The sequence below is a fragment of the Dunckerocampus dactyliophorus genome, chromosome 20, assembly GCF_027744805.1.
Source record: "Dunckerocampus dactyliophorus isolate RoL2022-P2 chromosome 20, RoL_Ddac_1.1, whole genome shotgun sequence".
NCBI lineage: Eukaryota > Metazoa > Chordata > Actinopteri > Syngnathiformes > Syngnathidae > Dunckerocampus > Dunckerocampus dactyliophorus.
The window spans coordinates 17,820,143-17,846,634 of record NC_072838.1 but is presented as its reverse complement, the minus strand read 5'-3'; the positions used below and the strand labels follow the sequence as shown (position 1 = coordinate 17,846,634).

The following is a 26,492-nucleotide window of genomic DNA, read 5'->3' as shown; positions in this document are numbered from 1 at the left end:
GTCACTTCTCTTGATGATTCAAGGTTGTTGTTATGATCTAATAGTCTCCGCAATGGGAAATCCGGCTCTTTTACACCATCGGTCCATCCATGCATCATTCAAGACGGAACTGCCACTGGTTGTCTGCTCGTGCTGGGTCTGTAACCTCTGCCGCTCCAGATACTACTTAGAGCCAAAACAAAAACAAGGAGTCAGATTGTTCACTTTAAAGAATCGATTCCAAGAGCCTTGTCGTTTACAGCCGCACATTACTAATCTGTCTGTCTGTCTGTCTGTTTGCCCCGACCTCGTATAAGCAGAAGAAGGATGGATGGATGGATGGATGGACGCCGTGTTCAGGACTGGACGGAGTAAAAAACCTCTGTATGGAATGTCCTGGACGGGGATGACGGATGGTGCTGGACTTTGGAAGACCATGAAAGGTTTGTCTGAAGCCTTGCTGTGACAACTTAAATGATAAATTAACTTAAATGATAAAGAAAAAGTGCCTCTTTAGCGTCTTAAATTATTAAAAAAGATGGGGGATCTGGCTTCTAAAGCTAACATATGCATTCACCTGCACTATACAGTATTAGATACACTGAATAAGTGCGCATATACTGTCTCCTCAAAATAACTGCATACAACCATTAATGTCTAAACCACTGGCAGCAAAGGTGGGTACCACCCTAAGTGAAAATGTCCAAATTGGGCTCCGATTATCCCTTTTTTCCTCCCTGGGGTCATGTGACTCCTTAGTGTTACAAGATCTCAGGTGTGAATGGAGAGCAAGTGTGTTTAATTTGGTGTTAACGCTCTCACGTGCTCATACTGGTCACGAGAAGTTCAACGTGGCAGTTCGTGGCAAAGAACTCTCTGAGGATGCGAAAAAAGAATTGTTGCTCTATGTAAAGAGGCTACAAGAAGATTGCACGGTGGCCAAGATTATACAGCGCTTTAACAGGACAGGTTCCCCTCAGAGCAGGCCTCGCCATGGTCCATCAATGCAGTTGAGTGCACATGCTCAGCATCACATCCATAGGTTGTGTTTAGAAAATAAGACGTAGGAGTCGTGTCAAGCGTTTGTGGCAGCAACCAGTTGAGTACAAAGACGAGTGTGTCTGCAGTCAAACATGGTGGTGCGAGTGTCATGGCACGGGGACGCACGAGTGCTGCTGGCACTGGGGAGCTACTCTTCATTGACGGAAACATAAATGCCAACATGTATCGTAACATAGGGAAGCAGAGCATGATGCCCTCCCTTTGGAAACTTCTCCACAAGACAGCATTCCAGCATGATGATAAACTCCAAACACACCTCAAAGACCCTATTGAGCATCTGTTGGACATCCTCAAGTGGGAGGCGGAGGAGCACGATGTCTCTAACAGCCAACAGCTCTGTGATGTCATCATGAAGGAGTGTAAAGGGTTCTTGAAGCAATCTGTGAAGCTCAAGTGAATTCCTTGCCCATGAGAGTGAAAGGGACTGCTTTCAAAGTTAGCACACAATGGTGCGTTCAAGGACCATCAAACAAAGTGGGATGAGTCGCCACTCGCAAAAAAACAACATAACCATGCAACTACTTCTGGATTTCAAACTGTATATTATTTTAAAAATAATACAATGGCCCATATTTCCAAAATTGATATCCTTTAGTTATTTACAAAGTGTTTTTTTTATTTTATTTTATTTGATATCATTACACCTGAAAATTTTGGGTTTGCAGGAAATTTGACTCTGTGTGGAAAAAGTGTTTGCCCCCTAAACCTAGTAAGTGGTTGGGCCACCCTTAGCAGCAACAACTGCAATCAAGCGTTTGCGATAACTTGCAATGAGTCTCTTACAGGAATTTCCAATTCAGCCAATTCAGCAATCACTTTTTCACACAGGGCCATGTAGGTTTGGATTTTTTGGGGGGGATTTTTTTTTCTCCCTAAATAATATAATGATAATAATAATAAAAGTTTCATTTAAAAACTGCATTTTGTGTTCAGTTGTGTTGTCACTGACTAGTATTTAAAGATGTTTGATGATCTGAGACATTTAAATGTGACAAACATGCAAAAAATAAGAAATCAGGAAGGCGCCAATCACTTTTTCCACACCACCGTATGTGCAAACAATGTGGGCGCCGTGTATCAAAGCGTGTCTCATTCAGATGAATGGATTAACCTCCCACCGCCTCTTGGAGCAAGTCAGGGGAATTCTCAAGTAGGTCCCTCAAGTTAAGTGGAATGAATGAAGCTAAGCGTAACGCCTGCCGTTAGGTGGCGTCATGTGGAAAAAAAATCTTTTTCGCCACCTTAAAACTTGGCACAAACTCCAATACGAAGAATGTGTGAAGCTGCAGCGCTGTCTGCCGCGCTCCTGTTGCGTTCCTTGTGAAAGGAAAAAGCTAATTGGTGCGCTATGCTAAATATGGTCCCTGTTGCGACCGTGGAAAAAACGGCTTTAAAAACCTGCCGGAAACGACAAACTCGCGATGTCCAGCGAGCTTAGCATGGAAATTACCCAGATCTTCCCGATCTCCTGACTGTGTGGCCACCATGCTAACCAGTCGGCCACCGTGCGGCCGGCCTGCTTTATTTTAGAGGCTATTTTTAGATACGATTTTTTAATGTTCATCTTGCATGAAGCTTTAAAATGTCAGAAAACATCCTCATGTTAAGTATTTCTTTCAATAAAACAACTTGACATGCATATTTGGCTTTGATTTTGTCGGGGATATATATCGTATATCGATATTCAACCTAAATATATCGGGGTGTGAGTTTTGGGCCGTATCACCCAGCCCTGGTCGTGTGGGAGCGTGGTCGTTTTGTGCTGACACAGCGTGGCCTTGTGTCGTTTGCGTACCTCTGAAATGATGACGGTTTTCTCTTAAAGCCGGAAAATTCAGAGGTCTTGCACCCTTGTCCCGGTACGGTCCATCGCCTCTCTCTTTTGTGCGGTGAGTGTGCTTGTTACGCCGTGTCTCCCTACAACTCTGATATAAACGGTTGAGTAACAGTTGCGTACTTGCGTATGTCATTTAGACCAATTTTTTTCCCTGAATTTGAGTTGCTAGTTACATTGCCAAGTTTATTTACCCCTCCCCCCCACCACCACCACAAAAAAACAATTATAAATATCAATGTTTATCATCTACTAACGAGTGTGAGTTTGAGAAAATTCTATTTCCTGAGGTAGATAAATCCTGCTGGGAGATTATTATTACCTAACACAGGCACATTAAGCAACATTTCATACAGTGCGCCGCTTTAATACTCACATCTTTGTGATGAAAAGCGTCGCTCTCAGCTTCCTCCCTAAAACTACTGCATTCTCCTCGGCTGTGTTGCTGTAGAGAGCCTGCCCTCCGGCTGTCTACTTTTGGTAGTTTGGATTTACTTCGCATCACTTTTCTCCAAACCACGCCAACAAGTTTGTTTCGCTCCCGCCTTCCAGGAATCAGTCTGCACCCTTGTTGTAACCTGGAATAGTCCATTGCATGAGGACGGAGGGGAGGGGGCAATCGAAGCTCTCATGATAGATTCCAGATTTTGATGTAGTTTTAAGCACGTGGGTTAAGACTAAAACAGTCCCCACCCCAGGCAAAAACTACATTTGCCTAATGGTACGTCCGCCCCTGCTTCTTAGTGGACCATCTAAGGCAGAGGTCGGGAACCTTTTTGGCTACGAGAGCCATGAAAGCCACATATTTTATAATGTATTTCCGTGAGGGCAATACCATATTTTTTAACATTGAGCACAACTAAATACATGCAACTTTAGACTATAGTAAGTCTCTGTATTTATTCTCTTTTAACATAACCATGCCATACTGAAGCTAAAAAGTATAATAATAATAAATAAAATTGTTCAAATTGAGTGGTTAGCATGTTGGCCACACAGTTAGGAGATCGGGAAGACCAGGGTTCGAATCTCCCTTGGGCATTTCTGTGTGGAGTTTGCATGTTCTCCCCGTGCGTGTGTGGGTTTTCTCCGGGTACTCCGGTTTCCTCCCACATTCCAGAAACATGCATGTTAGGTCAATTGGCCACTCTAAATGGTCCATAGGTATGAATGTGAGTGTGAATGCTTGTTTGTCTATATGAGCCCTGCCATTGGCTGGCCACCAGTCCAGGGTGTACCCCGTCTCTCGCCAAAAGTCAGCTGGGATAGGCTCCAGCCTACCCCAGTGACCCTAGTTAGGATAAGCGGCATAGAAAATGGATTGATGAATGTTCATACCATTAATGCAACTTCTGGTGCTGCATGGTTTTGCATCGTACTTTTTATCTTCATTTTTTTGGCCTCTTCCTTGTCAGAAGGGTTGGCTAGATGACTATATATGATTAAAGCAGAGGTTTACTTCTTGACCTCTCGTTGACCGGGGTAGGCTACTGCATTATCCAGTAATAATCGAGTTTTGATTTCTGACCTGGAAAAGTATGGGAGGAGAGCTGCCATTGGCTGTGTCTGGTTGGATTAAAATGCATAAGAAAGTTTTATATTTTAAACGTTGTTTTTAACACTGTGGTTTCTGTCATGTTTTGCTTTTAAAATGTCAGCGGGGAAAAAAATGAAATAAATACATTTGATCTTGTTAGGAAATGTCTGAGATGCAGATGCAGTCATCAAAAGAGGCTCATCTGGCTCCTGAGCCGTTGGTTCCCTACTCCTGATGTAAGCTTGCGGAGCTAATGTGGGCTGAAACATGAGAAACAGCTAGTGCAGTTGTACAACCACACGTATTTGTTAAATAAAAGCGTTCGAGTTTTTAGTGTAGAATGTTGGATACTGTTTTGGATTATACAGGTGTGCCTAATGTTGTGTCCGACGTGTCATTACACAACCCATCTACGCGTTTCCAGTAAATTATATAATATGACGTTTGTAAAGGCGTAAATCACCCTTTAAGAAGCAAACGTAACGTGACGTACGCGTGACCTGACGTACGTGCCTCTGATGATGACCATTTCAAGTTGTAAAACAGCGCCAATGAGGGCCCATTCATGGCGATGCGTTCACGTTCAGTCGTTTTTATTTTTTTTTTTATTTTGTATTTATTAGTTTTTATGTGACGATTGTGACGATGGAGGGGCGGCACACATAAAAAACAAACAAGTTAACGGCGCTCGCCACGCACATTTGATTGGCAACCCACTTTTAACGTCGCCGGGGTTCGTTTTGGAACCTGCGCAACCTCCACCGACCGCAACTGTAGTTTTGCCGTGTTGATGTGGGTGGGTGGGTGGGTTTTTGTATTTATTTAAAAAACAAAACAAACACAAAACGTAGCATCCGTCCGTCCATGGCCGCGCTGTACGTGGGCGACCTGCACCAGGATGTGACCGAGGCCATGCTCTATGAGAGGCTGAGCCACATCGGGGTCATCCTGTCCATCCGAGTGTGTCGGGACATGGTGACCGGCCGCTCCCTGGGCTACGCCTGTGTCACCTTCCAGCAGCTTGCGGACGGTAAAGACACCCAAACAATTGATCAATTAAAACGTATTGTCTCATCATTTAAACCTCAAGCGTTACTGATGCTAGCCTGAGTTCAATGAGATCACATTTGCCGTGCAGCTTTGCTTTTTATGTTAAGTTGAGTGACAGCCTCGTTCCAAAATGGAGTAAACTCACTTTTCCCTCGAAAATTCTAATGACGGCATGATAAAAGTTCCTTCAAAATGTTTGCCAACTTATTAAAAAAAAGAAATGACATGTACCAAGTCGTTCTGTTTTCACGTATTTAACAGTTGATGCCATGACCATTTGTCTAATGATTATAGATCTTTGGATATTTTTATCACTTATATGCTATCATGTGTTCCAAAAAATGTTTATTTATTATTTATTTTTTTTTACAGCTGAGCATGCACTGGACACCATGAACTTTGACCTGATTATGGGGAAGCCCATGCGCATCATGTGGTGGCAGCGGGACCCTTCGCTGAGGAAGAGCGGCGTGGGCAACATCTTCATCAAGAACCTGGACAAGTCCATCAACAACAACATCCTATACGACATTTTCTCATTTTTTGGCAACATCCTGTCCGGCAAGGTACAACCCAAGGTACATATTGTTAAAAATGCGGTCGCTTGTTGTGTACACGCGTACGCCTTCTTTCTCCAAGGTGGCATGTGACGAGAACGGCTCCAAGGGCTACGGTTTTGTGCATTATGAGACTCAGGAGGCAGCTGAGAGAGCCATTGTGGAAATGAACGGCAAACTGCTCAAGGACCGGAAAGTGTAAGCGGGTTTCTTTTGTTTTCATACTCATCACAGATAAATATGCCCATAAATACACAACACTCTTGTGCATTGTGACAGTTATAAGCCCGCAGGAGGTGGAAAAATGGAAGTCTGTGCTCCGGTTGCAGCTTCTACTCTTCTGGAAAGATGTGGTGGGACAGAGACTGGCCTTCCCTAAACTGCTCCCGCACAGTTAGAAAGCATACAATCATGCAAAATGTCTTGCAAAGATTAAGAACTTAGATTAGGGGGTTCAAGATTGAAACCCTAATTGGATAATGAGGAAGTGTGTCCCAAAATGGGACCATATTTTGCGGCCCCCTTCTTGACACTAAAGTTGAGTTTAAGTGCGGCCCTTAGACCCTGGGGAGATGGTCAGAGGCACTTTAACTGGACAACCGATAGCCAGCACTGAAGGCAGTCACTAGACAAAACACTTAAAGTAACAGGTAAGTAGACACATATAGGGCAACTGCTACTACTACGGGGAATACAAATATAAAAACTAGGGGTGCACCAGGCCGATATGAGGCAAAATTCACATCATACTGGTAAATCTGATCACATTAAAAATTGCCCCATATGTCCCGCAATGAGGGGGCGGGACAAGCACACAAAAAACCTTATTAGCCACCAGAAATGCCGACGACGCAAAAGGTTTGCCAGAGACCTCCGTGGTGTCACACTGGCTGCTCGGAGCATGTGCCCGGGACAGTACACCTTGCCAGGCCACGCCACTTGGCACCCTCCATTATCTGTTTCTCCCGATAGTAGTAATGTCATGATATTTGATTAGGACAAATCAACAGGCAACTTTGAGCCCTTCTTACCTCCAGGTGTGCACAAACTACAGTTAAATCTAAATAAATAAATCAAATATATATATATACATATATACATATATATATTATACATATATATATATATATATATATATATATATATATATATATATATATATATATATATGTATGTATGTGTGTATATATATATATATGTATGTGTGTATATATATATATATGTATATATATATATATGTGTGTGTGTATATATATATATATGTATATATATATATGTATATATATATATGTATGTATATATATATATATATATATATATATATATGTGTATATATATACACATCCGGCATATAGCTAGGATGCCGGAAATGCTCCCAGGTTTGGCAGTGATGCCCAGCAATAGTTTCCCCATGCCCCGGATTTGGGTTTTTATTAGCTGTAAGCGGCCATCATCAAAATTATTTAAAAAAATGCATTCTTTAAATATTTCACTGTGTAGTGAATCTATAGGCTATAAGAGGTCAATTTCTTTTAATTAATCCACTGAAATAAATCAACATTTCAAAGTTATTGGCATCTGCACGGTGGTCTAGTGGTTAGCATTTTGGCCACACAGTCACAGTCTTGAGATCGGGAAGACCTGGGTTTGATTCTCCCCTGGGCATTTCTGTGTGGAGTTTGCATGTTCTCCCCGTGTGTGTGTGGGTTTTCTCCGGGTACTCCGGATTCCTCCCACATTCCAAAAACATGCAGGTGAGGTTAATTGGCGACTGTAAATTGTCCATAGGTATGAATGTGAGTGTTGGTCTATAAGTGCTCAGCCATTGGCTGGCGACCAGTCCAGGGTGTACCCCGCCTGTCACCCGAAGTCAGCTAGGATTGGCTCCAGCATTCCCCCTCGACCCTAATGAGGAGAAGCGGCATAGAAAATGGATGGATGGAAGTTATTGTGATGTACCTGTGTGTGTGTGTGTGTATAGATATATTTTTCTATCCAACAGATTCGTGGGCCGCTTCAAATCCCGCAGAGAGCGCAAGGCCGAGCTGGCCAGCCGAGCCAAGGAGTTTACAAACGTTTACATTAAAAACTTTGGCGAAGACATCGATGACAGGAAGCTGAGGGGGATCTTCAGTAGATATGGTTAGTTCGGTCCTCTGCAAGGCCTGACAGCTCTTGGCCCCATGCACTTAAGCACCATCTCTTGTGTGTCACCCAGGAAACATCACCAGCATCCGCGTCATGAGGGACGAGAACGGACTGTGTCGCGGGTTCGGGTTTGTCAGCTTCGAGAGGCATGAGGACGCGCAGAGGGTGAGCAAGAGCGTTAAAAATGGATACGACCACGCATTGTTATTACCACAGCGTTTGCCGCCTCCCAGGTGGTGGATGAGATGAACGGGAAGGAGCTGCACGGCAGGACAATCTACGTCAGCCGCGCCCAGAAGAAGGTGGAGCGCCAGGCTGAGCTGAAGAGGAAGTTTGAACAAATTAAACAAGATCGCATCTCCCGCTACCAGGTACGTTAATTTCTTTTCTCGCGTAAATTCAAAATTCTTTCTCAAGCTGCTGCACCTTTCCTGGAGTCTTCTGGTGGGGCCTCGCACTTTGGAAACCCCTGCTGGGCTACACGGGCCCTAGTTCTTCTTGGGGATAAATAAATAGACAATAAAGTAATCCCTTGCCACTCGCCGCTTTGAATTTTGCGGCTTCAATCTGTCACGGTTTTCAAAAAGATATCTATGAATAAGTCATGCTGTTTTGTGGTTGAATGCAGCCTATTGTTAGTCCAAAAATAGATTTATTTAAGCAAATGTTACGTATTTTCACGCATTGCTAAATGAACTAAAAATACAAATATAAGGCATTTAGACGACTCAATATATATAGTATTCTACACTGGCCACTAGAGCCCGGCGCCGATTAATCGGGCCGATTATGAAGTGTCAACGATTAATCAGCATCAGTGCATATGTGACCGATATATTTGCTTTTTTTTGCCGCGCGGAGATTCTGTCGCCCCCTTCCTGTCGCTCCCTTCCTGTGTTGTCTCCGTGCTGCACCCTGGTCGAGTACCTGGCCCCGCCCCCTGACACACAAAGACACAGACCAGCGAGGTGCAGCTCTGGCTGTTGCGGTCACTCGGGCGCAGCAGAGGAGAAGACGAGAGAAACGGCTTCAGAAACTGCATTATTTGTTTGTTTGTTTTTTACACCATGTTAAGCTGTGACTTTGTAAACCAGTAAAACACTACGCTTTAGTGCCCCATGAGAATCAAGGAGAACATTCTAGTTTTTCTTTTAGAGAGCATATTACAGCGCTTTAACGTCGTGTAAATTCCACCTCTGAGAGATAAACAAAGACACATGTAACCGTTGATCCCCATGTCCGCCATTATCTAAGACAGGGGTGGCCATTACGTCGATCCGATAGATCGCCAAGGTTGTTTGGGTCAATCGCGTAAACGTCACTTTGTAGTTGTCATATGACATCAGTCAGCTGACATTAAGATCCCCTCCTGAGTCGCGCTTGCTCCCCCGTAGCGTTTCAAGCTACACACGAAGATGCAACTTATCTTTAAGATTGTGATTATGGATGAACTAACTCTGCGGTAAGATGTCTATATAACTAAAGCTATCTATGGCGGCTAGTTGCGTAGATAAAAAGTGTATTGTTTACTGGCTTTGCTTCGCGTCATGAACTCTCCTACAGAGTTCGCGTCTTAAACTATTATTTCATGATGAAATTAAAAATGTGCCCATTGGTGAAACTTTTTCAATATGTTGCCTTGACTTCGGCTGCATTGTCTTTTGCACTCCAGATGTACATGTATAAACTACACAAATACCCACTCATATTTTTAAATAAATATAGTAAATGTATATACTTTCTATATTTATAATAGTAGGTAGATCTTTGGGACTTTGTCATTTTAAAGGTAAAAAAGTGTGAGCACCCCTGATGTAAGATATTATACAGCGTTTTAAAGTTGTGTAAATTATCTTTGTGAGATAAACAAAGATGGATGCAACTGTTAATCCACATGCCCACCATTACCTAATATAAGACTATTACACAGCGTTTTAAAGTGAATTAAAGATACATGCAACTGTTAACTCTGATGAGCATCATTAATGTAAGACTGCTACAGAGCATCCCACTTCACTTCACACTTCCATCCAGGATTTGCATACATTCACAAGTTAATGTCTTCATTAAAAAATCTCGTTTTTCATTCATTAAGTCTGGGTGGGTGGAGGTGGGGCGGTAGCATACACACCGGGTGCAGAGTGTAACATGGCAACATATTGTTATTTCTTTTTCAATATTTTTTTAAATTGTACTTTTCTTAAAAATAATGTTAAAATCCCATCTCGTCCTCATAGACCCAATCTCGTGTATCGTCTCGTCTCATGAACAGAGTGTCTTGTGACACCCCTAACCAGTGCTAAGACGTGTGAGTATATTATGTCTTATTTATGTCTTAAAAGGCTTATTTTCCGTTATTATGTGTACTACATTGGGTAATACGAGTGTAAAGGTGACTGTAGGGTTGTTATTTCATGTCTATAGGGCTCTAATAATGTTAAAAACCATATGTAGAAGGTTGTGAACAGGCTTTCTATGCTCTAACTATGAAAATATTCCATTTCTAAATAAAAAATCCCACTTTGCAGAAGTTTCACTTATCATGGTCGGGTCTGGAACCAATTAACCTCAAGAAACGAGGGATTACTGAATTGTTAAATTGTTCAGGAATACATTTATTGATAAAAATGTATATATTTGCCTAAAATATTGGTCCTGTGTTTTATTCTGATTAAAAGGATCAACATATTCGAGGGAAAATCACTAAGTCATTCAAGCTTCTTGAAAAATTTCAAGTAAAAAGTGTCAGTATCCGTATCGATATCGGCAATACTGGCCCTGTATTTACTCTGTATCAGATCAAAAATGGAAGTATCGCCCAATCCTAGTTTTTGAAGACACACATTGCAAGACACACAAGCACAGTAGAATGAATGCAATAAGAATGCCCTTAAGGGTCATTACGTTGCGTTGATGAGACGATAGCCACTGCAGGAAGTACTGTACATATTGGAAAGTAAAAAAACAAGGAACTCTCTCAATGCTAGCATGTGTGAGTCTAAATGATGTCTTATTTTTGTCGGAAATGGCTTGTTTTCTATTATGTCCACTATATTGGGTCTTCTCTTCTTTTCCTTTCGGCTTTTTGGCGAATCAATCCTCCATCTAACCCTGTCTTCTGCATCCTCTTCTCTCACACCAACTACCTTCATGTCCTCTTTCACTACATCCATAAACCTCCTCTTTGGTCTTCCTCTAGGCCTCCTGCCTGGCAGTTCAAAACTCAGCATCCTTCTACCTATATATTCCTGTCCACTATATTGGGTAATATGAGTATAAAGGTGACTGCAGGGGTGTTATTTCATGTCTAGAGGGCTGTATCGGTCTCGGCAATACTGGCCTTGTATTTACTTGGTATCAGATCAAAACTGTCAATGTCCCCCCCCCAATCCTAGTTTTTGAACCAGCTCTTGTACTGCATCCTGTCAGGTTGTGTAACTAACGAAGATGATTTTGCCCTGCAGGGTGTCAACTTATACGTGAAGAACCTCGACGATTGCATCGACGACGAGCGCCTGCGGAAAGAGTTTGCACCCTTTGGTATCATAACCAGCGCCAAGGTAACCCCCTCTCGACCGCATTGCTGAAATGAATTGCTGACTAATGGCGTTTATTGTAGGTGATGACGGACGGCGGGCGCAGCAAAGGCTTTGGCTTTGTCTGCTTCTCCTCCCCGGAGGAGGCCAACAAGGCGGTGGTGGAAATGTACGGCCGCATCGTGGCCACCAAGCCTCTCTACGTGGCGCTGGCCCAGCGGAAGGAGGAGCGCCAGGCGTACCTGTACAACCAGTACATGCGGCACATAACCAGCATGCAGGCCGTGCCCAGCCAGGTCATCAACCCCTACCAGGCAGCGGTGCCCCCTGGCTTCTTCCTAGCACCGTTACCGCAGGCGCAGAGCCGTGCCGCTTACTTCCCGGCCACCGCCCAGATGGCCCAGCTTTGCCCGAGCCCACGCTGGACCACCGCAGGTAAGCTGCACACAGATAAAGCAGTTGCCTCTTGTACAAAGAGATCCTGCAAAACAGAGAATCCGGAATTTTTGACATAGAACCCAGGTTATTGCCAGTAATGCTGTTGCACTTCTTATCCTGTAGATGGCGGTAATGTATATTGCACACCTTTATTTTTGTAATCCTCACTACTGCTCTATCTGCTGGATGCGTGACCACAAATCAGAATAAATCCCTCAGCCCACACCTTTATCCAGATATGCACCAGATTTCAATAGCTTCTGTATGGAAATTGATTACATTCAGTCAATTAGGCAGAGCAACAGCCAATATTATGAATTGCTGATGGTGTGCTTGCCTAGACTACCAGAGCCTGCCTGGTGCCATACGCCCCGCCGCTCCAAGCCCCCCCGCCTTCAGCAGCCTGCGTTCTCACACCCATGTGCCCCGTATCATGGCTCGCCAGCGTGCTGGTCGGTCCTTCATTCATTAGTGATTATACTGTAGTGCACACAACCTGGTCCTGAATGTCTTACGTGTCCTTGCAGCACCCCAGACTCCCAGCCCGAGGTCCGCCACCCCTTTGTATGGTCTTCCTCATTACAGGTACTCCACAGCAGTCCGCAGTCCTCAGGATCGCATGCAACATGTTCAACCACAAGCGGTGGCGGCTGCGCCTGTGCAGCAGGTATTGAAAGGCGCTTGTAAAACCCCGCTGGACCATGTTTGTGAAGTCTCTGCTTGTCCTTCAGCCTGCCGTTCACACTCAGGCACAGAAGCCTCTGACGGCGTCCGTGCTAGCTGCGGCACCTCCACTGGAGCAGAAGCAGATGCTGGGTAAGACGTCCGTTTTGACTAGCGCTGTCAAAATAGCGCGTTAACGGCAGTTATTACATGACATTTTTTAACGTCATTAACGCATGCGAACCATGTCAAGCCACCCCTCTCTGTTATGCCGGCAGGCGGAGGAACAAAAGCATCCACCCACAGAGTCTGACGCTCTTTTAGAACTTTATTCTGGCCTGAACACATCAACAGCAGTGCAATTCCAACACCATATATAAGACACATGTATAACACGTGTTATCATCAAAAACATTAAATGTTATAAATAGTGTTAGGTAAACACATTTTCAGACATATGATGATGATATCTTTTAGCTTGATTTAAATGTTCTGTTCATTTGGAGCTGAAACCATATACATACAAATATGTAATCCTGTCTTGTCATTTATCTTTTTGTTCATAAAGTACAGTAAAAAGGCCACACGTAGTTGCAAATGGTGATTGATCGTGTTTGATTAATTTGAAAACTGTGATTAATTTGATTACTATTTTTAATGTTTTGACAGCTGTAGTTTGACTGAGTGTTTATTTTACTTACTGTACCCCAATAAGGTAACCAAACATGGCAGACCTCCAGTGGATTTCAGTACAGTTCTACCCATCATTCATCTATTATGCACAAATACCCTTAAAAAGTCCCGTAACTGCACCAAAGTATTTTTTGTGATCCTGCTAACAAAAAAAAACTTCATCAGGAGATGTAATCACATAAAAATTGCACCATTTAGAGCCTTCTATGCAGTAGTTGCAGGGTACATAGTCTACTAAAGCAAATAACTGCTGTGGTGTCTTAATTAGCACAGGGTAAAAAACATATTGTGGCTGTAGGCAACCTCCTGCTGTAGTTTTTTTTAATTTATGAACTCCACAAGATGGCAGCTTTGTCCACCTCTGCGTGCAAACCCAAGTGTGTTACCAAATGAACGTGTTCTATACAGTATTTAAGGAGTCCCTCTTGCTTCTTCTTGCAGGTGAGTGTTTGTTCCCGCTCATACAGAACATGCGTCAGGACCTGGCGGGGAAGATCACCGGCATGCTGCTGGAGATGGACAACTCCGAGCTGCTCCACATGCTGGAGTCCCCCGAGTCTCTGCGCTCAAAGGTCAATTAAAATAAATTTGTCACCGAAACTTTTATAGCATCCCACTAAAACCCTAATACTTGATTTATCTTGTTGGATGGAAAATCAGGTGGACGAGGCCGTGGCGGTGCTCGAGGCCCATCAGGCCAAGGAGTCTACCCAGAAGACTTACTGACGGACCCAAGGTAAGGTACCCCCGTCTGGTTGACTTTTGACAGCAGGGGTGTTAAATGTTATTTTCTGCTTTGCACATTTTGTGATGATCCATTCTCCAGGGTGTGACGGGCTCCTCGGGTTGTAAACTGCACTGACGGAGAGAAGAATCAGATCATAACACAAGTAAACGCACCATAAAACATAGAATACAATCAAAATGACCATAAAGTATCAAACAATACATGTGAAATGACCATAAAATATGAAAATATATTGATCAAATATTGATGGAAACCCAACGGCTCATGGAGGTGATCACATCAAATTTAAAAAAATTGAAATATCTGTACAATATTTTTTTACATGAAGAGGTTTTAGACAAAATGTAAATGAGCCGCTGTTGTGTATATATTTTTTACTTTAAGCATTTTCAGCTGGAGCCATTTAAAGACGTGTTTTTTTTGGTGAAAGGTTTACTGAAGTAAAGGTTTCTGCAAATGTGTTTGCTTGTTTGGTGGTCAGTCTCATGTGGGACAAACACAAACGTGAGACGGTATGTTTCTACTTTTTTAATGGCGCAAAGATGAAACACATTTTCGGCCAGTTGTTCTCAGCCAGATGTCAAACAGGCAAAGTCCAAACACAAAAAAACTCAGTCCGTGTTGGAGGAAAAGACGACGGCGAGAGCTGCTTAGTTGGTGATGGCCTTGGCCTGCTCGGTCAGCTGCTTGACGATGGCCTCCATCTGCTCCTGGAACCTCTGCACCATGGGCTCGATCTGGGCCTGCACGTTGGCGGCCATGGGCTGGACCTGCCCCTCAACGCTGGTGGCGATCGACTGCAGCTGCTCCTGGATCTTGGCGACCAGGGGCTCGAACTGGGCCTTCTGCTCCTCCAGGAAGGTCCTACAGGACGGAAGAGATGGGTATGTATGCAAGGAAAACACTGCACGCTTTTTGGGATTTTGCCCATCATTCACAATCCTTATGTGAGACATGAACACACGTGTTTTTTCTGTGTGTTCTGATGGTTTCAAAACAGCTAAAAACAAACAAAAAAAGAGGCAGGTAATTAAGTGCAGTTTATCTTTAAGTCGGAACCAAGATATGACAAACTAAATCACATTACAATTGAAGTAACTAAGTATCTCTGGTATTGGCATGGAGAAAAATTCCAAATAAGGTCATCAGGATCGGCATTAGTGTTTTTAAAAATTACCAAAAAAAAGAAATTGGTATCTGGAAAAAAGCCAAACTGTACACAATGTACAGAATATTGTCAACCAGTGTAAAATTGTCTTTGCAAAGATAGTAACGCTAAATGTTCCTTGATGCTGCAAGGTATCATTTAATACAATTTAAAGTTGAATTGTACAGAATTGCTGTTAGGGATGGGGATTAAGCTTTGACTAGGCAGATATAAACACACATTCATATAACACAGATTGTATGACAAAAAACATTCTTTTTAAATTATTGAATGTTTGTTTTTGGAAAATTGAAAACTGTTATGTTGGCCGAATATTAACCTTTTATTTAATTTTAGATTAGTTTTAAATTGTGGGAAATGTTTAAAGTTAATGTAGTTTTACGTAATGTACTGTGCGCCGTTTGCCACTATCAGCGTTACGCCTACCCCTAGTGGCTGTAGTTTGCATTGCAGCACACTTGAGTTGTTTGCACAATTTTACCCTTTTGTTCCAGGTAACCAAAAATATTAGAAACTCAGTAATTGCTGGTTTTAATGACTGAGTTTCTAATACTTATATATAGTGGTTTTAAACCACTATGTTAAACACATTAAAGCATTACCAAGTCAAGTGATAATTTAATACTGTAACACGCAATGTTCATATACTCACTGAGCCTGGCTGTTCAGGTCGTGGGTGCGCACGAAGTCGGTCAGCTGCTGTGTCATTTTGTTCTTCATCTCCTCAAAATACTGGCTGATCCTCTGGAGCTCGCCTGTAGCATCCTGTGCAAGGCTACCTGTGGGATCGGGGCCACCAGTACAGCACTTGGGGTGAGTCTTTTTGCATTGCATAACATAAAACACATCCCTCGAGCAGGTTAGAAAGTACCTTGAGCCAGTGCAAATACAACAAAGGCGGCGATGATGGAGAACTTCATGGTTGCAGACTGGGGAAGACCTAAAGAAGGAAGAGGGTGTTGGAATTTAAATTACACTTTTTACCCTCAGGTCCCAAAATGGTCTCTTATGATATAAAAATACAACATTGTTTTGTAGATACACATTTTGTATTGTTTTCTTTATTATTTTTAGCCCCCTGATTTTAGCCACCGGGGTACACCTTGCACTGGTCACTAGCCAATCACAGGACACACGCAGTATCAACAAACAAGTCTCAGTGGGACCAAATGAGTGCTGAGGGTAAAGAATGTAGGCATATATGCAAATCTCCTATTTTCCATGCACGTAACAAATGCTGGACAAGTTTCATACAGTTAGCCTTCAAATTGAGTAACGTTTTAAGAATGCAAACGGTCACATGAGCAGAATGTACACTGAAGGTGCCTCAAGGTTTAAAGTAGTTTTGCAGAAGGACACTTACCTGTAGTGCAGGATAATGTGGAGCGGACGGTGACTCCCTGCAGGGGTTAGACACTTTATATAGCCCCACAGTGGGGGGGCAGCCGGGTCCAAAAGTGACTGTGATTGGACGAGATAAAAAAACCCAAACATGATTGGATGTTGTGGTGACCCTTGCTGCTCTGTGCCACTTGGCCAAAGTGAATCAAAGTCCAAGTGTGTCACTGCTCCTGTGTGTGTTTTCTTATCATGTTGATTGAACCAAACACTTGATGACTAATAAGTGAATGATGACACTGAGGCCTCACACACAGAACTTTTGGTCCTTCCACCTCGGCTTCCTAACCAAACACATTACATCCTTTCCCCATTGCCGTTTTGGTTTAGAACAAGCACAAACTCAATATCCCTTTATAGTGCTATATGAACCCCCCTATTACTGAATAGTTATTATTATTAGTAGCAGTAGTACTTGTAGCATCTGCTCACTGGTGAATATGTTCAAATAGTTTCAATTTTTGTTTTGTTCTTAAAGAGTTGTGTGTGCTGTAAAATAAAAAATTATTACAGGATACTGTATTTCTATTATACATATTGTATATATTTTTTTCCTCAAATGTACATTTAATTTATTATTAAATGTGCTTTTAATATATGGTGCTTATTGTCTATTATGATTATTTTAATTGTTTTTTTATCCTATAAGGTGAAATTTAAACATAATGAGTAAATTTAAATAAACAGACGATTTAACAGCCGCAAGCAAAAGAGACAAAAAAACAATTTTATTTAAAATATTTCAGAATTAAATCTGCTCTTAATTTATTTTTCTTTATTTTGTGTGTGTGTGTGTGTGTGTTATACGTTCTTTTAAAAATAATTTCTTACTTATTTGACTAATTGCTAAGATGTGTATTTTATATTACAAGTATTCTAAAATGACCAATTAATCTTAATTTAATGTTCATTATTTTTTCTTAATATCTGCTCATTTCTGCCAATTAATTATATTTAATTTGGGTTTTAGTATTTTGTGTAGTAATGTATATATTTTATGTTATTATTTGTATTTTTAATCCTACAAATTGACATTTAATTTGTAATATTCTCTAAACTTAATTTTAAATTCCAGGAGCCTCCCTGAAGTCTACTTTTGAGATCCCTAAATAACTTTTTGCACCTTTTGTAGGACCAAAAATGCAGAAATAGGTTTGGTCAAGTGTACCCTCACTTAGAAATCAGTGTTGACGTGACAAAGGTGTCGTTGTTATGACAGATGACGAGAGGATGTGGGCGCACACCTTCTACCTTTGCTTTGCATGCAGCCAGGTGTCCTATTGTAGCTATCTTTATGGCTCGCTGTAAAGTCATTCATTCTCAATCACATCGTGGCCCCGCTCCGGCTCATGATATAAATGCATATCTCCTACATCAGGAGGCCACGTGTGCTCATACATACAACAACAATGGCCTCCCTTTTGTGTCCTAGAAGCCTTGATCAAAGCCAGATGTGGGAATTGTGGGAATGTGCAGCCTTTTTCTTTCTTCTTCTTTGTGTCCTGCATGTGTACACCACTGGCCTGGATGGTAACCTGCAGAAAAGTTATTATACACCCATCACCTCATTAGCATGTTTGTTGTGGAGCTTTACACTACCGGTCAAATGTATGGAGACATATTTGCATTCAAAAGCATGAGCAAGCATGTCCAAACTTATGAATATGCTGTTGAGTTGTTACTAAACAACTGTATTGGCCTTGCATAGGGGGCCACATGCTTATTTACAGAGGTTGTGGGCTGTCTTGTAGCATTTCCTTTTTTTTTGCAAAACCACTACTGTGTGAAAGTGTTTTATTTCATACTTTTGAATACCGGCGTAGAAAAACAATTACACAAAAAGTCCCTGAAAGCAATAATCTGCATAGTTGTGGCTATTAACACAGCACTGTTGTGATAATAAGGCCACATCCTTTTGTGATTTCACTGTTTACTGCAATGTGGATTAACTTTTTAGAAACAATGTTCCATCTTTTCTCATCTGGCCTCTTCCCAGACCACAAAAGGAAGATTTATACAAGAGATGAGAAAGGAGGGGGGGACTAAAGGGGAAAAAAACCTAACTCCAGGTTTCATTTCCTCTCCTTTCTCCATCACAAAGTTGGTGGTCTGAGTCTTGTGAGTTGAGCAGCTTTTATCTTGATGAGTTATGAAGCAAACTGGCCTTTTGTGTGGAATTAATGACAAGTAAAGCCTCATTGTAGTTTTTCTGTGTGTAAGGGGCCAGACTGGAAGGAACACAAGGGGAAGGCTCAAATTTCTTTGGCCTAATATTTCTGACTTTACACTGCTGCCTTCAGGTTCAATGTAAAAATCTGACATGTGAGTACTCGCCGTACGGAGCTCATTGGGTTTTACGTGTATTTGTTGTTATACAAAATATATTTTCAATTAGAAGCTTTGTATCATCTGGTTGTGTCGTTTTAAAATCTGAGTGAAATTCAATAGGCAAAAAAGCACTGTTGTTGGAAAGCACCCTGTTTTACGAGTGTCCCTGAAGGCATCAGCTAGCAGTCCAGGGAGGATGCAGACCAGAACAACGGACAAGTACAGTTCTGGTCCAGGCTGACAAAACCCACCAAAGTGGTCGTAAATTCAGGGCTGTCTGTGTTTTTTCTTAATCCAGGACCGACCGTCTGCTCGCTAGGTCCTGAGCCCAACCGGACCCGGACTTGCAACGTCGCCTGTGGACAATGGACTCTCACGTCCTCAACATCCGCAATCAGAGGCTCCAACCGGGCATCGGATTCGGTTCTGGGCCGACGGGGACCCTCCGCTCCTCCTCTCTGCGGCCAGGCGTCACGGTGCCTATCCCGCCGCCGCCGCTGCTTCCCTCCGCGGCTTCCCTCGTCGCCTCCTCGGGGCCTCCTCCACCGCCACCGCCGCTTCAGCTCCACAGCCTCTACGGAGGAGTTGCCGGAGTTGGAGCCGGCCTGGGTCCCACCGCCCCCGGCCACTGCAACCCGGGGAACCCGGCGGTGCTGAAGGAGGCAGTGGAGGCTGTGGTCCGCAGCTTCGCCAAGCACACGCAGGGCTACGGCAGAGGTAACAACCTTTTATTCATCAACTCTTTCTACACATTTTAGGACCGTTTTAGCGGCGCCATTTGTTGTTTGGAAATGGAGCATAAACATTAGCTACATTCCTTCACGCAATGCTTCAAATTATGCTCATTTATGTCCTTATTAAGTTAAAAGTCAAATTACAGCATAGTTCCCTGTCCTTAGTGTAACATTTGTTTCAGTCCAATTCATTATAGGATTAAGTACTAAAGCCAAAGCAGGGATTACATTAAAGATCGATAAGCGGGACATTTCATTGAAATAAGCTTTCACACAGGACATAAAAGAACATAACTTTATTGTCACCGCATAAATTGTTCAGTGAAGTTGGGGTGCAACCCTTGCAGCATGTAAAAATAGACATAATACAAGATACAATAAGATAAATATGTAGGTATCTAATACGTAGGTGGTAAAAAAGACATGGAACATTTGCAAACGTACTGAATGTCCCTGTCATCTTCATTTCATTTAATATGTACATTATTATTGTCCGTGTAGGCAAATTAGGTTAAATTTGACATAAATATGCACTGCAGTTGTGCACCACTGCACTGCATGTACGTGTATTGTGAAATGACATCAAAACTGCATTATTTTATTCGTAAAGGCAGAATTTTGGCAACATCTTGTGCATTGGAGTGTAGGCGTACCTAAAGTTTTCAGGCCTTTTTGTATATTTTGCTACATGGTTTTTAAGGTACATTAATATGAAAATATAGCGTAATATGTAGAAATGACATTATTTGTGTTTAAAATGAGTACGCTGTGCTTTGATAAAGATAATAACACTCTGTTTTGATTTAATTCAACAATATCTTCATTATTATTTTTGCTTTGCAAGGGTGTTGAACTGATTTTGCCCCTCCTGTGCAGCAAAATTAGGTCAAAATAGACCAAAATATGCAGTGCATCTCTACCCCGCTGCACACTACAGCCACAATAACACAAATATTGTCCAATTCCATCAAAATAGGGCATTATTATCTTTGCAATGATAGATTTGTGGATGCATTTTGTGTATTCTGTCACATTACAGTGTGCAGGTGTTGCTAATAGTTAAACCAGTGAGTTTTTAAGATAGTTTGGCTTATTTAGTGGTGCACAGTTTTTGAAGTTGCAGTGATATTAAAGCTAAAGATGATTTGTGCACTTATTGCCCGTGTTTACAAGGACTACACAGTGCCTCCACAAAGATATGAATGGTTTGTTTTGCTTTATGAGAACAATATGTTCATTATGATGTGATGTGTTATGTAGTTTGCACTGGTGTCATTTTACTGCATATTTTGGTCTATTTTAAGCACCAAAACATTAGAAACAGCTTTCATTCCAATGTCAGCTGATGTGCCACAAAAATAGCGTGCTGGTGTACCTAATGAACTGTCCAAAAAGAACTCCACAGTTGTACTTTCAAGTCCTTAATAACCTGAAGAGGTGGGATGTGGTGGTCTGACCATCCTGAGGCCAAGTCAATAAAGAAGGTGGCTGCGTCATGATTTACTGTGTGAGTACACAAATGTTCCTCAGCCAAGTTCTAGATGATAACGCCAGAAACGAGCCGCCCACACGTTGGTCCTCCTCACTGGACCTGTCCAAAAAGACTTCTTGGCTTCTTTTTTTTTTTTTTTTGCTGCCTTTATCACATTTTTAAACGCGGAGATGTACTGTACCTGTTCATGCCCCACCCTCCATGAAGCTTCTCTCGTCTTCCTGCAGTCAACGTGGTGGAGGCCCTGCAGGAGTTCTGGCAGATGAAGCTGAGCCGGGGAGCCGACCTACGCAACGGAGCGCTGGTTGTTTACGAAATGGTGCCGTCCAACAGCCCCCCGTACGTCTGCTACGTGAGCCTCCCGGGAGGCAGCTGCTTCGGAAGCTTCCAAGTACGACATCTGCACTTCTCCTCAACTCGGCTCCATGTTTCATAAGCAACACGCATAAATTACAACTACACCCCCCCCTCCCTTTTTTTTAAACAGTTCTGTCCCACCAAGGCTGAGGCCAGACGCAGCGCAGCCAAGATCGCCCTCATGAACTCTGTTTTTAACGAACACCCATCCCGACGCATCACGGACGACTTCATCGAGAAAAGCGTCAGCGAGGCTTTGGCGTCCTTCAACGTGAGTAATCGGGCCAAGATGTCACACTGCAGGCTCAGTAGCACCACGTGGGATTCACCATTGGCTTTTTTTTTTGGCGGCGCCCCCTACGGGTTGTGGTCCAAATGCTTGTGGTACATGTCGTACAGACAGATATGCTCAATGTTTTATCGTCATTGGACAAATAGTCAATGACTTACGGACAGTTAGTTGCGAAGGTAGACGTCTTGGTTGACGGTTGCCGCATTTTTCAACCAACCTTGCTCAAATTTTACACGTGTGTGTCTGTCCCGTAAAGCCGTGTGCCAAGTTTCGCTGTGATTCGGCTAATGGCCCCGCCGTGTCGTGTATTTGTAGCTGCTGACATGGGATCAGTTCCAGGGTGTGGTCATAGTCATGTCCCAGGCCTCAGTCCTAAGCCTCTTTTCCACAGAAGCTCCTTTCACACAGTGGCATGTTAAAGTTGGAAATTTTTGCGCCTTTTCCCCGTGTCGTAGATCAGTGTGGAAAAGCACTGACATGCGACTTTGAACCCAAAATTTGCCACTTTCAAAGGTAGTATCAGGGGCGGGATGTGTGAAAGGGTACGGTCCATCCCCGCATATAATGGTCACGCCTGTAAATGTCTATTTTTGATAAATGTACTGTAAGTCCCAAGTCCCAGCTTAGTCACTATTTCCTTCACACAGGGGTGGTCCTGCCTCTGTTACAGCTCTGATGCTAACTCCAATGCCAGAAAATTGCCAGGCTGATGGTGCCATTCACACTATATCAGAATTAGTCAGCTTTTACAGGCTGTATGAAGGGCACAGACGTTTGTGACACATTATATCATATGTAGCAATGCCGTAGCACTAACAGCGCGTCCTCTCACAGGGAAACAGAGAGGAGGCCGACAATCCCAACACGGGAATCGGAGCGTTCCGTTTCATGTTGGAATCCAACAAAGGCAAATCCATGCTGGAGTTTCAGGTGAGTAGGAACAAACAAAAACGTGCATGTGTTGTCATTCATGTACAGGAAGTGGCTTGCCAGTGCCTGTCGTTGCTCTCAGGGTTGCTCCACAAGCCCAGCATTGAGTCTTTTCGGCCCTTTTGGGACACCGTAGCATTTCTGGCAAACGCAGAAGAGAGCTAAAACAAGTCGGTCCATTCACATACACGTAAATTACCCTAGCCGTGACCAACAGAGACTCTTAAATGGGTTAGGGAGGGGGGAGCAAGGCCGCCCACACGAGTCAAGGCTCCTTGCTGCATAGCTAATGATCTTTTTTTTTTTTTTTTTTTAAATTAAGCCCTACTAGCACTACTTGGGTGTTTTTTTCATGTTGACACTTAGCATATTTTGTCTGCTTACATTTTGTCATTGAAATTTTCTTCACTTCCCGTGTTTTAAGTGTCATCATTTTCTAATTGAAGAGAAAATAGAAATTGTGTACACAGCTTATGCAGTGATGGAATAAATGAAAGAAGAATGAAAAGCTGCAAGTGAAATGAAATGAGATGAAATAACATTAAATAAAGTACAGCACAATACCATACATTATAAAATGAATCTAAACATACTACTAAGCTCATATGAGTAAAGAAACGTTTTAAAAACTGTATAACAAAGAAAAATGAAGAAAGGTGCTAAATATTTTTGAAAAAAAGAGTAAATGGTAGATATGGATGAAGGAAAGGGTGTTAAATACCAATATAAAAGAAAAATATAGCATGTCCGTGCAGTGTTAAGGAAAAAATAAAAGTACAAATATAAAATAAATAAAACAAGTAAATGAAATAGGAATAAATTATTAAAAATAGAAAATATTAGAATATCAAATAGAATTTTCATAAATCTTTTATCTTTCAACTTGAAGCCCATTTAATGTGTTTTTTTTGTTATGTATACTTTTTATTGAACTTCCATGCAAAATGTGAGCCCTGCACTTATACAATAGCATCATTTTTGTTTTCTATTTGTTATTTTATTGCTTTAACGCAAGGGGGCGCTCCTCAAAGAGAACAAATGGAACCTGTGGCACACGATCCTTCATACCTTCTTCATCGGCTTCCTGTACCAACACAAGCTAGCGTCCTCCACATTAGATGTAATTAGCGTGTACGATGCATTCACTCGCACATTTGCGTGTTGTAAAAGACAGCAGTTAGCCTGCAAAGCTCTACAATCTCCCTCTTCCTCTGTGTGTGTATTTCAGGAGCTGATGACCGTTTTCCAGCTCCTCCACTGGAACGGAAGCCTGAAAGCCATGAGGGAACGCCAGTGTTCCCGTCAGGTAGCGTATCCCGTCCAAACCGCCGTAACAAGACACATGGTTTCAATCGTCACGCTGTAGCGTCGTGCTTTGTGGTTTGAGGGATTTTTCCCTCCCACACACACACACACACACACACACACACACGATACATCTCCTCTCACATGACGTTCCCCTTCAAGATAGCTTAGTTTGGGAAAATCACGCTGGGAAATGCGTGAAAATGTACGCTGACAGGCCACAACATTCGGTACACCTGCACAAAGCTGCTTTCAAATCATTTTATTTCAACAATATTACATTTGTTATAAATAAAAAATCTGACATTATATTTAATATCTTAAAAAAATAATTGTAATGAATTTAAAATGATCAATTTACACATTAATAAATTAAAACCTTTTTCAAAATAATGCTCAATTCACTGTCAGTGAGGTATTTTTATAACAATGGTATATTTGTGTAATTTATATTATATATATATATATACTGTATATTTCTGCTTTATACCTGTGCTTTTTATTAATATTAGTCACACGGAAAACACACAAAACCATCACGAACACGTGTTTCTTTCTCTTGTCTTGCAGGAAGTGCTGGCTCACTACTCCCACCGGGCGCTGGACGACGACATGCGCACCCAGATGGCGGCCGACTGGGTGAACCGGGAGCAGAGCGTGGCCAGCACCATCGCCCAGGAGCTGGCGTCGACTGAGCGCGAGCTGGAGGAGGCCAGGCTGGCCGGGCGGGAGCTGCGCTTCTACAAGGAGAAGAAGGACATCCTGATGTTAGCCGTGGGCCAGCTCAACGCCGCCAACGCCGCCACGCTGCCCGCGCACTAAATCCTCGGGGCGGGGTAACAACACATGAAACCAGCCATGAAACAAGCCGCAATTGATCGCTTGTTACATTTTTGGTGCCTCGCCGTTACAAAATCTGTGTTTTTTCTTGTCAAATTGGCGTACCAGCTGGCTGGAGTTTACATGTTTTGTCTGCCTCGGAGCTGCCTTTCGTCAGTGAATGTGTGAGGCCATCAAAACACACCATTTAGCACTCATTTCTTTGATTAATACTTAAGTTTTGCATATTTTAAAGTACACAGAGCCTTTTATTATCACCGCAGAACACATAGAAGAGGAATGAGCAGGATCGTGCATCAAAATGCGTGTTACAGTGATCATTTTTAAGCAAAGCAGCTCAGGTGTAACAAGCAGTGAGTGTGGGTGTGTTGGCATCAGAATGTACATTTTCACTGAAGGACCTACAAACATGTTGTTCCAGCAATTTAGACTATTGACTGTCTGAAGGTTTTTATTTGAATGTGGTTTGTTTGTATTGAGCAACTGCGTCACATGCAAGTCACTTAAGTCAACACAACACACAACAATTGATTTGAATGTTTTTGCAGTGCCACTGTAGCATAGGCAAATTCTTTAATGCTCGAAATCTGACATTCCGACTTAAACTGTATTTTGTTTTGTTTCCGTCTTATCTAAGGGAGGTGACTAGCAGATGTGTGCACGAGTGATGCTGCTTAAACAGCAGGAGTACTCAAAGTTGGATTACAGCTGCAAAGAATGACTGCAGAGTTGCATATAAAATAAGATAAGCACAAATAAAAGCTAGATCCTTATATAATGGTTGTTACGGTGCCTTTACAAACATGGTAGCAGGCGTACTTGCTCAAGTACACTTAAACCTCCGTCCCCTTTTTTCCATTTCCTTTCATAAAAACCCTTGCTATCATTCAGAGTTGAAATCCTACTCTGTTAGTTTTGTAGCAGCAGAACTATGCCTGCAAGTCATTTGGTCACCATAGCAAAGAGCTTCCATGTTCAAATAGCGCCGTGAACAATAGAGCATTCATGTGATAAAATGCTCACTTTAACCTCAATTTGGCAGCTCTGTTTATATCCCCGCCTTGCCTTGTCATTCACATCACTTTACTATTGGATGTCAGTGTTAGATTTCTTTTTAAACATAAGCCATCTTTCTGACAAAGACATTTATGTGTGATCCATATATTGAGGGCTTTTAAGAAGTTAGTTTATTAAAACATATATTTTGCCTTGGGTGCATATCGCTATTAAGTTGTCTGTACTGAAACGGTATTTTTGTTTTTGTAAAGGACTTATCCAGGTCATCATTGTGTGTATTTTCTATGAGTGTTTTGTATTCCATGTCTTGTTTATACATTTAGTAGATTTATATAATAAAGTACACGATGATACACGTTTACACATTTGAGCTCTGTGTTTCATTG

General features: G+C 42.3%; 3 protein-coding genes across 5 annotated transcripts; 2 read left to right on the top strand and 1 right to left on the bottom strand.

The window, feature by feature from the left end:
- Window positions 1-5,276: 5,276 nt before the first annotated feature.
- Window positions 5,277-14,472, top strand: pabpc1b (poly A binding protein, cytoplasmic 1 b). Of its 2 annotated transcripts, XM_054763357.1 has the most exons (14): window positions 5,277-5,442; window positions 5,835-6,028; window positions 6,102-6,217; window positions 8,022-8,161; window positions 8,238-8,332; window positions 8,401-8,538; window positions 11,632-11,727; window positions 11,787-12,138; window positions 12,483-12,593; window positions 12,669-12,808; window positions 12,873-12,957; window positions 13,939-14,069; window positions 14,158-14,233; window positions 14,324-14,472. In XM_054763357.1, the coding sequence occupies exons 1-13, from the start codon at window positions 5,277-5,279 to the stop codon at window positions 14,221-14,223; spliced, it is 1,830 nt and encodes a 609-aa protein (XP_054619332.1). In that variant the 3' UTR covers window positions 14,224-14,233; window positions 14,324-14,472. The 2 variants fall into 2 exon arrangements, with proteins under 2 accessions (XP_054619332.1, XP_054619333.1); XM_054763358.1 differs by lacking the exon at window positions 12,483-12,593.
- A 288-nt stretch (window positions 14,473-14,760) lies between these two features.
- On the bottom strand, window positions 14,761-16,854 carry LOC129172992 (type-4 ice-structuring protein LS-12-like). The gene is made up of 4 exons (XM_054763364.1): window positions 16,777-16,854; window positions 16,285-16,353; window positions 16,066-16,192; window positions 14,761-15,109 (listed from the first exon to the last, which is right to left on the bottom strand). Exons 2-4 carry the CDS (start codon window positions 16,331-16,333, stop codon window positions 14,896-14,898), a joined length of 390 nt encoding a protein of 129 aa, XP_054619339.1. The 5' UTR covers window positions 16,334-16,353; window positions 16,777-16,854; the 3' UTR covers window positions 14,761-14,895.
- Window positions 16,091-26,459, top strand: lix1l (limb and CNS expressed 1 like). 2 transcript variants are annotated; one of them, XM_054763360.1, is made up of 7 exons: window positions 16,091-16,226; window positions 19,438-19,856; window positions 21,593-21,756; window positions 21,853-21,993; window positions 22,849-22,944; window positions 24,173-24,250; window positions 24,820-26,459. In XM_054763360.1, the coding sequence occupies exons 2-7, from the start codon at window positions 19,505-19,507 to the stop codon at window positions 25,069-25,071; spliced, it is 1,083 nt and encodes a 360-aa protein (XP_054619335.1). In that variant the 5' UTR covers window positions 16,091-16,226; window positions 19,438-19,504; the 3' UTR covers window positions 25,072-26,459. The 2 variants fall into 2 exon arrangements, with proteins under 2 accessions (XP_054619335.1, XP_054619334.1); XM_054763359.1 differs by lacking the exon at window positions 16,091-16,226 and having other exon boundaries at window positions 19,173-19,856.
- Window positions 26,460-26,492: the final 33 nt, after the last annotated feature.